This window comes from Serpula lacrymans, assembly GCF_000218685.1.
Source record: "Serpula lacrymans var. lacrymans S7.9 unplaced genomic scaffold SERLAscaffold_3, whole genome shotgun sequence".
NCBI lineage: Eukaryota > Fungi > Basidiomycota > Agaricomycetes > Boletales > Serpulaceae > Serpula > Serpula lacrymans.
In genome coordinates, this window is record NW_006763292.1 from 2,830,637 (window position 1) to 2,842,702 (window position 12,066).

Below are 12,066 nucleotides of genomic sequence, written 5' to 3' on the forward strand. Positions count from 1 at the left end.
CATGATTAAACACTCATCCTCCCGTTGCTTCTCCCGAATGACCTAATGCGCGATCGCGGCAGCCCAGGGTTCAATTCCCCACATCCGAAAGTTTTTCTTCTCTTTGGTGTTCTTCAATCAACTCATTTGACGACCATCTTCAAGTGTTTTTTCTTCTTTCTTTCTAAATAATTTAATGCTGCGTCCTCCCTCGCGTTCCTTTCTCGCCCCGCTCGTTTCTTCGGTGTCACCATGACGGTCGCCTTTCGTCGCTCGCAGTCCTCAAGGTTCTTCTTTTGAGTTTCCTCGAGTGCCAGCTTACGTTTGCGGCTCTCTTGCGCTGCGGCTTCCGACTTGCATCGAGACCCCTGGCAGGACCGAGCATCTGCATCCACGTCGACGATGGCCCGCCCCGCCCGCGATGAGGCGGTAGGGGTCTGGGGTAGAGATTACGGCGATCGTCCGGGGCCAGTACCAGTCGCGGGGGGCACTCTCGATGGGATGCATCCACCATCCACCGTGGGAGGAGGGGGGTTCACCCGCCTTTCCCCAACCCCAACCCCAACCGCGACCGCGACCAGAGCTGGTTCGGGTGCGATTCAAAGTGTGCGCCGTGCGCTGCCATCATGCAGTTGTGAGAATGTGAGATTGTGAGATTGTGAATGTGCGAGAATGGGGATAAGATATTGAATCACTTTTGCGCCCACCGCCAACGCGAAGGACATGACAATGACAATGACATTGAATACCTAGATACCTAAAGACTAAAAGACCACGTCCAGAGGCACTTCCAGTTTCACGCACCCACCGAGTCCAGTGTCCTCCGTCTCTCTACACCATATATATACCATTGACACCACAGGCCAGCGATTAGCAATTCATGACAGTCCACGTCATATCCTCTGACACGCTCTCTATCGACTAGACGATAAATACGAGCATGAGCATTCAGATTCAAATTAACACTCATAGACGAAGGAAAAGACAAAGATAAACGAAAAAGTCTACAAACATAAAAACATAACAAAGTGAAAAAAAAAAAAAATAACAAGCAAAACACATGGACTGGTTGTATGTACGATGCCGTCGATGGTTCATGGCGTGACGAGCGATGAGATGCGTATCGTGACGGGTTACAGTTCACTTTGAAACGGTTGGGAGACGTCAAAAAAGGGGAGATGGGGGACGTCACCGGGAAAGGAGTCAGTCAGGAGTAAGTTCGAGGCAAAAAGAGAAAAACGAGTCCAGCCCAGCCCAGCCCATCCACCCCCTCCCAACACGCCATACGACATATGATATCATCACCTCGCACCCATCCACACCAAACGCAAGACGCAAGACGCAAAATGGCAACACCGGCAGAATCGCAGAAATCCATCAAGGATTCTACTCCCCTCCCTCTGCACTCAACCCTCGCTTCGCCCGCCCGGCCCACTCGTTCGTCCATTCCATAATGTCGTTTTCGCATCCTGGCTTCATCGCGTCTTTACCTTTTCGCAGCCGAACCACATCCACCTCGAATAGCGCACGTCTAGCGCGTTCGAGTTGGGCTTTCGCACGACCGACGACCCACGACACCAGGAATAGGGAATCGAGATCAAGAATTGGGTGAGGGGCTACATACGACATGGGGTTTCTAGAGCGTTACCTTTGGAAAAGTCCAGAGTTTGGTATGAGTTTGGGTTTTGGAAGTAGGATAGAGGGTGAGGGATGAACAGGGAACGAAGAAAGGGGGTTATTAAAAGAGGCTATAACATTGGGAGTAGAAGGAAGAAGTGCATAGGGGAAAGAAACGGTGAAGGGAATCCTCACAACATCGACAACAACACAAAACTGTCCAAGAATCCAAAATCCAAAACAGCCCTCTCATCCATCCTTTTTCAAACACCTTTCTATACCCCCCTCCTTCTTCACTCGCCGCCTTCTTCACTCGCCGCCCCCTCAACGCCCATCAGCCGGGATCGAATCATACGTGGGCGGAATCTCCCTCGGGTTCACGTCATCCACCCTCCCTCCATCGCGATGAACGACGACGCCGTCGGCATCCTCGCCCTCGTGCTGCGTCGCCAACCCAAGACCGCCCCGTCCGCCTCCAAACCTAGCCGCGGCCTCCCTCTCCTTGGCCTCCCTAGCCGACCCCGAACGGCCGCTGACACTCTCCGGCGGAGAATGGCCGTGAGAATAAGCGCTGCCGGGAGCCAAGACGCCGCCGATCTGCTGGGACGGCATCATGGGCTGGCGGTATGGGTAGTAGCCGGAAGCGTCGGAAGTGGACTGGGGGTAGTAGGTGTGGCTCTGAGGTGGGGTAGTGGGAGGGAGAGCTGAGGGGACTCGTTGTGCGGTCCGGTACGGCTCCTGCAGCACCGGGTGGCAAAGCGGGTGCACCGACGTAGGGAGAGTCGCCGTACTGATACTGCTGCATGCTAGGCCGCTGCACTGCCTCCAGCTGAAGCGCCGTGGTAGGGATAAGGGGTGACATTGTGCCCTCCGCCCTCGGCATCGCCCTCTGCCAGGTCGATCTGGGGCAAGGTGCCGCCTCCACCTGAATGGCCAATGACCCTATCTGGATCAAAGTCGCCATCAAACTCGTCCTTCTTGACACGCCTGCGGATGCAGAAGAGGAGGAGGAGGATGAGGGCGAGACCGCCTACACCGCCCACGACGCCGCCGACGATGGCGGGAGTGTGGGAGGTGGAGGATGCGGAAAGGGTGTTGGGAGGGGTGTAGGGGATGACAGTCTGTATGACTGAGGTGATGACGTAGGTAGAGCCGCCTGGTGCTGTGGAGCTGTATGGGGTGTGCGTGAGAGAGGGACATGGAGAGATGAGAAAAAGAGCTTACAGAGTGGTGAAGGAGGAGACGGCGGTGGTGGAGTGGGAGGGGGTGGTGGTGCTGGTGCTGGTAGGCGAGGTGGAGGGTGGGGACGAAGTAGGAGAGTTTGAGGGAGAGGGAGAGGTCGATGTGGTCGATGTGGTGGGAGAAGAGGAGGGAGTGGTGGAGGTGGGGGGGGTGGAGGAGGGAGGAGAAGAGGAGGGAGTGGTGGATGTAGGGGTGGGAGTGGTTGAGGGGGGTGCAGAATCTGAAGAGGAAGGGGAGGAGTCAGTACTGGAGAGGGAGGAGGAGGAGGAGGAGGAAGAAGAGGCAGCAGTACCGGAAGCGGGCGTCGACGAGGGAGACGTCGACGCCTGGACAGACGGAGAAGTAGAGGACATGCAGAGAAAGAGAGAGAAGGGAGGAAAGAGGCTGGAGCAAAGAAGGCAAAGGATGCCAATGAATTTGATCTGCCTCGAGGAGCTGCGCTCTTACATAAAACGGAGATGAGATGGCGGATACACGCACCTGTCGCTGCGTCGCTCGCCTTTGAGCTCATCTTTTCTTTTCTTTGCTTGGTCAGAGAGAGAGAGACGCTCTTTTTTGAGACACTGCCAACTGTCTAGACTATCTACCACGTGTCACGTCGGTGCTACACGTCGGTGCTATTCCCAGCTCTACACACACCTCTACCACGTGTCACGTCGGTCCTATTCACACACCTCATCCACGTGTCACGTCCAGCTCTACACACACCTCTACCACGTGTCACGTCGGTCCTATTCCCCACACCTCCAGCCCAACACACTCAAACGGCACGCTCTTCCCGCCCTTCCGCTTCCCTCCACACAACGGCTCGTTCTCAAAGGTAGCACAGCACGCACTCGAGCCTTCCAGCAGCGTACAGTCCACGTACAGCCCGTACTCCCCGTCCCTGCTTCCGTTAGCAAGCACTCCCCGGTCCGACACCCGGTCCACTCACCCGCCACCAAACGAGATGTACTCGTTATCGCACAGCGCCACATACTCGTTCCTCCCAGTCCACCCGTACACATCCACCTTGTCGTCTGCGCTCGAGTACCGCCACAGGAATCTGTTCCGTGTCAGCGTTAGTGGCTAGCGAGCGAGTTAGGCATCAGCGCAAGCACCAATCCCAGAACGAGCACCGGAATCACATCATAGCCAAAAACGCGTCCAACACAAAAATATTAAAAAACAGCACTCACGACTCCCCACTCCCATAATAAGCCCCCCTACTCCTCCTCACCCCCTCCCCAATCCACGCCCCAAACACATTCTCACCCGCGTCTCTCACCACCACCACCGCCCCTTTCGTCCCCGCCCCCACAGGTCCCCGAAGAGGCACCAGCTGCGTCTCACACCGCGTGTACAGCGTGTTCAGCGATATCCCGTGTTGGTCCAGGCTGTACAGGAGCGTCCATGTACGGGAGAGGCGCGAGAGCACAGGGAGGTGCGGGAGGAGCTGGTGCGCGCGTGTTTGTGTATGCGATACGACGCGATGATGTTGCAGACAGTGAAAAATTTAAATTCATTCCACAACAAAGTCCAAAACCAATAAATCAGCCCCATCCACCTCCTAAGATGCACACATCAAAACGCACCAGATCAGCAAGCCCGCTCCACAGCACACCCACCGTCACCTCCCTCCTCCCCTCCAGCCTCACGCTCCTCGCATCCGCGAACCCAAACTCGTCTCCCTCCCCCTCGCCCCCTTTCCCGTCCTTCCCGTCACCCCCCCCATACCCCGGCGCACCGCTCGGCGGGAAGAACCGCGGCGGGGCGAAGGGCGTCGTGTGTGTGATCTGCGGGGTGGGGTAGCCGTGCAGGCTTTGTGAGCCTACGCCGCCGTAGCCGTGGTGGGCGCCGTGCGAGGCGAACGCGGACGAGGAACCCACCGTCCCGCCTGCGCGAGTGAACAGGCCCTCGAGCGCCGACGCGCCGACGTGTGGCGCAGACGCAGACGCAGCTGATGATGAAGGGGAGGAGGCAGAGGCAGAGGCGGCAGAGGTGCGCGAGGAGGAGAGGAAGGAGGACATCCAGCTCGCGGACAGCTTCGAGAACGTATTGTGCGGGCTCGCCTGCGCACCCGTCGCCGCGCTCGCGCTCGCGTGCGGAGGGGGAGATGTAGACGGCGGGGGAGGGGACGTTGACGTCGTGGGCGTGGACAGCCGGGACTGGCTCGGACGCGCGACGCGGGGGAAGGACGGGTGCAAAGGCGAAGGCGACGCCGCCCTTCGTCGTCGTACCTCCTCCCCCCCGCCCAACCCCGCGCTGCCAGCCCCATCTCCGCGCATTCGGCCTGATTCCGCGTCTCCCGCCTCGCCCTGTCCCTCCCCTTGCGCCGCTGCCGTTGCCGTTGCTTGCGATAGTCCTGCTGCTGCTGGAGGCGCAGGCGGGGGCGGGGACGACGCGGCCGCGCCGCGCACCCAATACATCGGATCGTCCTCATGCTCCAACAGCTCCTCCAGCACCCCCCGCCTGTTCTCCGCCGCCCGCCTCGCGTGGCCCGTGAAGGCGTCGAAGAAGTCGAGGCTGGAGCGTTTGTGGAGGGCGGGGGAGGTGGGTGGGTCGGGTGTGACGGTCGAGGCGTTGGCTTGAGCGTCGTCGTGCTTTTGCTTTTGTTGGGTCTCGGCGGTGGGACGGCCGCGGGCGCGACTATGACCACGAGCATCAGCGGTATCGTCGTCGTCGTCAACCGCGAACCCCCCAAACCCCTCCCCCGTCGCAGACGCGAACCCCACCGACAACGGGTCCTGGGACGGCGGCACCGACACAAACGCGCCAAACTCCGAGTCTGCAGAGCCCGCCGGCGTGCGCTGGTGCTGTCTCGCGCGGGAGTGGGAGCGCGCATGCGAGGGCGGGGGGAGGGGGATGCTCGGCGGGGGCGGGGCGAAGATGGAGGCGTGGGGTGGTGCGGCTGGCGCCGACGTGGACGTGAAAGGGGAAGCGGACCTGAAAAGGGCGGGCGATGACGAGCGGGAATGGGGGTGGGGGTGGGACGGGGACGGCGCGAAGAGCGTGGCGAAGCGGTCGATGTCGGCGTCCGAGAGGGGGTTGGGAGGCCTTTTGGGAGGCATCGATGAGGGTTCTGCTTTACGCCCCTGTCCCTGTCCCTGTCCTTGCGATCTGAACGGCGTCTTCGACACCGAGAGCGGGGGCGCGTTCGGATTCGGGAACGGGGGAGACTGGGGACGAGAGGGCGGTGGCGTTTGGGCTGCGGGAAGGGGGATGAGAGGGGGGATGGAGTCCATGGTGGGCAGAGACATGCAGGACACGCAGGATATCTCTCAGACTTTACTGTAATACAGCGACTTGGTCTGTAACCAAAAAAGCCATCCATCAGTGGTCAGCGATCACGATCACGGCTGATACTGCCAGTGCAGCGTGTGGGGGGACGTACATTCAAAAGGAAAAACAAGAACAAGGAAGCGATGGGGAGGGCGGTTGGGATGGATTTAGGACTGGGTGTTTGGTGCTGAGTAGCAAGAAGGGAGGGAGGAGGGGGCGTGGTACGTGCAAGCGAATGCTAGGGGCTGCGTGAGGCGTGTACTATAGCCGATTCAGCACGGAAGCGTTGTTCGAAAAGATGGAAGCAGACGCACGAATAACCGCCGCAGACGCTATCTCAATGCCAAAAGATCGCAGACACACTTACAGCCTGGTCAACGTCCACCCTGCGATCGATCCCAATTCACCGGAACGAGGTCTCTACAGCACACACACGCCTTTGACGCTTTCGGCAGGCTGACTGGGCCCGTGCGATGGAGCGTTCGGATTCAAATCAGGTTGCAACTGGACAGTGACGTTTTTCTTCAAAGGAGAAATGCAGGTTAGCATATGTTGCCCATATAAGCAGAGTGGTTCGCTCATGGTGCGCACGGACAATGTACTACACGACAGCTCAACGCTCAACAGTTGGGGGTCAGATGGGCCTCACTCGACTTTGCAGACGTCGTACACCTTGTTGGGCAGAGGATGGAGTCAGTGCTCGACGCCGTTGACGGTGACCAAGAGATATGGCGACCGTGTGGTGTTGTTCGCGGCGTTTGCCGAGCGGTCTCTTCCGGTTACCTTTCTTGCTTGAATGATAATGTCTTTCAGCTCTCAATTTACACTTCGAATATCATACACTGTAGTCTTCTGCGACCTGATCATAAAATGTGATAACAGTTTACGCCAACAACTTACGCTTACGGTCACGACACGTCAAACAATCAAAATACATTCCTCAGCTTTTTCCAGCGCTGGATCAAAGTCAATCTCCCTCGTCCTCGTAGGTGATGTTGACGTACTGAAATGAAAACACGCTGTCTTAAGTTAGGGAAGGGAAATGTCATTTGCGACCTAGCTACCGAGTCCCAGGTCTCAGTGCTGTCACAGTATGTCCCTGCAAGACTGAGCAAAGTCACGGATACAACAACGGTGTGTCATATAAGAAAGTGGCTCTTGGAAGAGGACGCGATAACAGCACGCTATTCATACACTCTCCACTTCATCCAAGAAAACACACCATCCCTCTCGTCCCACCTCAAAATGGCGCAATCCCGCCTTCGACCACAATCTTCCCCACGTCGGCATCCCTCTCCCCCTCCACAACTTTCCTAAGAATCTTCCCACCAATACTCGGATGCCCAGCCCCCATCGCCTTCACCTTCTCCGGCTTGCTTCCCAGATTCGTAGCCAGAAACCCAGGCCCGACACCCCACACCTTCACCCCGTCCTCCTTCAACTTGTGGTTCCAGTCCACCATCAGCATGTTGAGCGCGCACTTACTGCAGCGGTACCCGATCGTCTCAAAGTCGATATCCTTCGGCCACCCCGCTGGCTGAGGCGGCGTGGGGAAGTATTTCTCACTTGCTGCCGTGATCTGGGAGAGGCCGGCGACGAAGATGAGTCGGGGGTCGGCGGATTTGAGTAGGAGCGGCATGAATGTCCACGTCAGGACCTGTGTGCCGGCAACGTTCACTTCGTAGGCCTTCGTGAAGCAATCGCGGAGCGACACTTTGCCATCCATAAATCGGCCATCATAGGCGGCCCCTGAGAGACATCAACTTCAGACGGGATGCATCACAAATGAGGGACGAACACATACCAGCGTTGTTGATGAGGACGTCTATGTGCCCTGGACTGGCCTTTACCTGCTCGAACGCCTTCTCGATGGACTCGTCGCTGGTGAGGTCGACTTGGACGGCTTCGACCGTGTTGGTCAGCTCTGGACATTCCTGGTGGAGGGTGTCGATAGCTAGTTTGCCCTTGTCGAGTGAACGACTGCCGAGGAGGACGTGGTACGCTCTGTCGGACTGCAGCAACGCCTTGACGGTCTCGTAGCCGATGCCATTGTTGCCGCCTGTGACGAGTACGATTTTTGGGGACGCCATTGCTGTCGTGTATCTTCTGTTTAGTGCCCATCCCACTTGTTCTTCACGCACTTTATAGTCCTCGTCCCAGCATACCTGACATCACATCGCTGAGCCAACACATTAGTACCCCCCAGCTGATGACCTCCGTATCTTGCTAACACATTAGTAACGTGGCTGCCCACCGTGCCTACAATGTTCTCCTTTTTTACGTCAGACCGAATTTTGATATGACTGTCGATAGCAGAGTGAGGTCTTTATTTGACTCTGCACTACCAATGTCTTTCAGGTCAGCGTGCTGCTATTGCTGGATTGGGGTTGGAGGTGTAGTAACGGGGAAAGGTGCATGACTCATATGCTATGACTCAGGTGCGTGTCGGTCGCCCCGTGACTTTTATGTAGTACCCAAGTCAACATGCGAACAGTTGTCCACCAGCTCCAGCTGCAGGACTACATCGAGACCCTACCACCATATTGCTATAAGACGCGTTGGATGACACCGTAGAGACGACATCTACCGCTGCGAGATATTTTAAATGGCCTGTATCGCGGGTGAGCTAACGCTACTTCCTCAAACTATTCAAAACTGTTAACTATGACGCTCCGTCCGCACTTTTATTTACAGTACTTTGGGAGAGCGAAGGGGTAGTTATTCCGACCATCCGCGTCGCGTCGCGCGCCGTGGCAGAGCAACCAGCTTATTATGGACACGACACGGCTATTCTTGCATCCTCCGGACTCTGAGCGCTTTCATCATTCTGCCCTCGCGACTCAGGCGTTCTCAACATCTCCGTGCTGTGCTTTAACAGCGTGTGCCGCACCTCGGACTGTGACTGTGACTCGTGGAGCCTGATGCATTCTGCTCGTGGAGCTTGGGACGGCGTACAGGCTGCGTGGGGGTCACTTCCGACTGGCTGAGACCTGACGCGTCTTTGTACGGACAGAAAGGGGCTTTCATATGTGACGTGATTTGGCTGCGGACACCTGCCAAGTTTGTTTTCCTTTCTTAGGAGCTTCAAAGTCGCATAAATGCCGGACGACGTACTATTCGAAGCGCACGCGAAGTTTGCCCATGGGTTAAAGACGACTATCTGGAACGACCAGCTCCAGTTGTGGACACTGTCATTTCTTGTCCGTGCTACTGCCTGTAGACTACACGAGGCGTTCATCGCTTACGTAGGCCCTGATTCGACCTTTCTGCTTTGCGCGCTTATCGCTATGTTGAAAAAAACGACACTCCTGACGCCGAAGGGCGCCGTAAAAGCGCCGGTCCTTCACTTTGAGCGCTATTATATAGTCCTATTTAAGGCCAGTGTCCTTTATCATAATTCCGTTGATACTGATTATCGATCTTGTTATCTTGACGATCTTGTCTGTACAGTCCCAGTTCTCGACGAGAGCAAGTAATGCAGACTCCCCTATCCGATGCTAGTAGTGTTACCGCGGAGGATGAGGAGTTCCGCTCTTATTTTGCTGATGCTACCAAAGAATGCGAAGCGTTCAGAATTCTTCTAATCGGTAAAACAGGCTCAGGTAAATCAACGCTCGTGACCGAGGTGTTCGACTTTGAGTTGGAGGCTCAGGACTGTCAGGTGAACGATTACGAGGTGCGCGCTATTCACACACACACACACCAGAGATACTGGAAACGGCTGATGCACTCACCATCGTCTACAGGTCGGCGAGCACGACATCAATCACCCTATCCTGTCGTCGAACAACCAGTCCCTGATCCTGCACGATAGCAAAGGCCTCGAAGCAGGCTCTGACGCGAATCTAAAGCTTGTCACGAATTTCATACATGATCGCAAGGGTAGACCGTTTGCAGAGCAACTTCATGCGATATGGTACGCGTTCCCGGTGGACATTGTGATCACCATCTTTATTGTCACCCCCAAGGTATTGTGTCGAGATTCCCATCAGTGGGGAGCGTGTGCTTGAAGGCGGAGATATCGCCCTACTTGAATCCTTATTAAGCATGAAAAACACAGGTGTGTCTATATCTTTGCTTGGAAATAGTCTTCCTCATGTCTATTTGCAGTCCCGTTAATCGTGGTCTTTACAAAACTGGACAGACTCCACCTCCACGAACAACTCCGCCTCAAGAAGGCTTACGTTAAAGGTGGAATGGATAGCAAAGCTGCTACGGCCAAAGCTAAAGCGGAATGTGTTGCCACGTCTGAGATAAGATTTACAACTTCATGTGTCGAAGTCCTCCAGTCCCAAAGGATTCCGCGAGCATGGTCGAATTATTGTGCGGTTTCGAACAAACGTCAGTCTCTCCAACGTTTCTCTTGACACCAATAAGCTGACGTTGTCTCAGAGCCACAGACGATCGTCAAGTTGGTCGAACTGACAAAGTCGATGCTCACCGATTCAGAGACGCTTAATATTTTATGGGCGCAAGCGCAGATGGTATGAAGTTGACTGTTACGTTTGTCCAGAGCTGGATTCTCATCAACCGTTCTTATCCAGATTGATGTCGACCTCAAAGTGAGCTTGTCGTTACGGTAGGTACTTGTGCCTTTCGCCTTTCACCAAAATGATGATCCGCCCGAACCTACTGTCTACTCGTTTTAGGGCGGGAAAGAACTGTGAGAATTTGGCACTCTAAATCATATTATCCACAAGCTAATCTTTAAATCCAGTGTACAGGTTGGGGATTTTCACGTCCATGGTACCAATGAAAACAGTGCGTAAAATCTCTATGCTCAAGGTTCTCAGCGGTATACATTCCGATGTGGTGCATATATGGAATCTCAACGTGTGTGCCCATACCTCTTTCACGCCGTGGTTGAATCCTACTAACGACTAGTGATCAACAGGACCCTGAAGAAGTCAGTGTTCATATTTATGATACTTGTTGTAGCCATATTTGCCCAAACCAACCAACCAAACCCTATCTGCTAGATCCTGATTGGCGCAAACATGCGCACGATGGTTCGCCAGCTCTTCATCGATCCGGCTATCTTTCCAGTTCTAGATGGTTCCCCAGGGCCAGATAACAACCCATCTCGCATTATCGAGACCATAGTGGGCGCTGCCCTCAACCCCATCACCATGGTCGGGCCTGTCATTACAGGCGCATTGGGGTATTTGGATGACATCGTAGAGACGACACCTGCCGCTGCCCGAGTTTTGATGGCGTATATCGCTGGTGAGCTGACGCTAACACCACCACCCCCGTCAACCCTTCACAGTGGCTGAACCGTTGTGTCTGCAGATTTGACACTCGGAATGGAAAGTCTTCACTGGGTGATCCGACAAAAGAAAGATAAAGTCGTGACAGACGAGGACATCATCAAAGCTTTCACCAGATATCGCATATCTGAGAACCGAAACCAGGTGCACAAGAAAATTCGCGATTTCATCGGCGACGAAAATGTATGTTTGCTCGTTTCTCCCGCCTCGTGGTGTCCGCTACCTATGGCCTAATACATATTGAAATCGTGGTCATTAGATCTCTCGACCGTTCAAACGCGAGAAGGTGCTAGAGAGGGTGAAGGACATTGTCGCAAAGTGTCGCCTCGTAAGGGTATCTCCTTGCTTTGAATGGCCTAGTTTAACGCTATTTCCCAGAATCCCAAGGAGATGTTCAAAGATCGTCAAGCCAAGTAATACTATTCGATATTTCTCGAAGCACAGTGCTAGTCTATTGAGACTTGAGTGGTCTTTGTGGGGAGAATAGGGCACGAGGTTTTTCGGGGCGATCTGTTGAAAATATATCTGTACTGTTACATGGTGCTTAGCTTTTGAGACCGCAAATCCCATAACTGTACAAGAATTGCAGTATATAACCACTGATATCACATGTCTTTCTCCTACTTATGCACAAATGGAAGCATGATCCACACATCTCTCTACCCTACCATATGAAGAACCTTGGGAAAATAGGGTC

At 55.0% G+C, this 12,066-nt stretch overlaps 6 protein-coding genes across 6 annotated transcripts; 3 read left to right on the top strand and 3 right to left on the bottom strand.

Annotated features, from left to right (window-relative positions):
• Window positions 1–297: 297 nt before the first annotated feature.
• Window positions 298–704, bottom strand: SERLADRAFT_434691 (uncharacterized protein; the record flags this gene model as incomplete). Its single annotated transcript, XM_007314939.1, has 2 exons — window positions 298–597; window positions 675–704. 2 exons carry the CDS (start codon window positions 702–704, stop codon window positions 298–300), a joined length of 330 nt encoding a protein of 109 aa, XP_007315001.1.
• Window positions 705–925: 221 nt separating this feature from the next.
• Window positions 926–2,481, top strand: SERLADRAFT_459607 (uncharacterized protein; the record flags this gene model as incomplete). Its single annotated transcript, XM_007314940.1, has 1 exon — window positions 926–2,481. The coding sequence occupies one exon, from the start codon at window positions 1,690–1,692 to the stop codon at window positions 2,302–2,304; it is 615 nt and encodes a 204-aa protein (XP_007315002.1).
• Window positions 2,482–3,375: 894 nt separating this feature from the next.
• SERLADRAFT_380930 (uncharacterized protein) lies at window positions 3,376–3,724 on the bottom strand (the record flags this gene model as incomplete). The annotated part of the gene is made up of 1 exon (XM_007314941.1): window positions 3,376–3,724. A coding segment is annotated over one exon (156 nt), but the record flags the coding sequence as incomplete, so codon positions are not given.
• Window positions 3,725–4,230: 506 nt separating this feature from the next.
• Window positions 4,231–6,114, top strand: SERLADRAFT_406206 (uncharacterized protein; the record flags this gene model as incomplete). The annotated part of the gene is made up of 4 exons (XM_007314942.1): window positions 4,231–4,276; window positions 4,322–4,602; window positions 4,663–5,374; window positions 5,486–6,114. The coding sequence occupies 4 exons, from the start codon at window positions 4,231–4,233 to the stop codon at window positions 6,112–6,114; spliced, it is 1,668 nt and encodes a 555-aa protein (XP_007315004.1).
• A 1,142-nt stretch (window positions 6,115–7,256) lies between these two features.
• On the bottom strand, window positions 7,257–8,412 carry SERLADRAFT_446205 (uncharacterized protein; the record flags this gene model as incomplete). The annotated part of the gene is made up of 2 exons (XM_007314943.1): window positions 7,257–7,848; window positions 7,904–8,412. 2 exons carry the CDS (start codon window positions 8,187–8,189, stop codon window positions 7,340–7,342), a joined length of 795 nt encoding a protein of 264 aa, XP_007315005.1.
• A 1,088-nt stretch (window positions 8,413–9,500) lies between these two features.
• On the top strand, window positions 9,501–12,022 carry SERLADRAFT_459614 (uncharacterized protein; the record flags this gene model as incomplete). Its single annotated transcript, XM_007314944.1, has 13 exons — window positions 9,501–9,775; window positions 9,846–10,015; window positions 10,068–10,159; window positions 10,210–10,440; window positions 10,492–10,583; window positions 10,644–10,678; window positions 10,749–10,762; window positions 10,817–10,932; window positions 10,994–11,005; window positions 11,079–11,325; window positions 11,392–11,552; window positions 11,629–11,697; window positions 11,748–12,022. 13 exons carry the CDS (start codon window positions 9,575–9,577, stop codon window positions 11,784–11,786), a joined length of 1,479 nt encoding a protein of 492 aa, XP_007315006.1.
• Window positions 12,023–12,066: the final 44 nt, after the last annotated feature.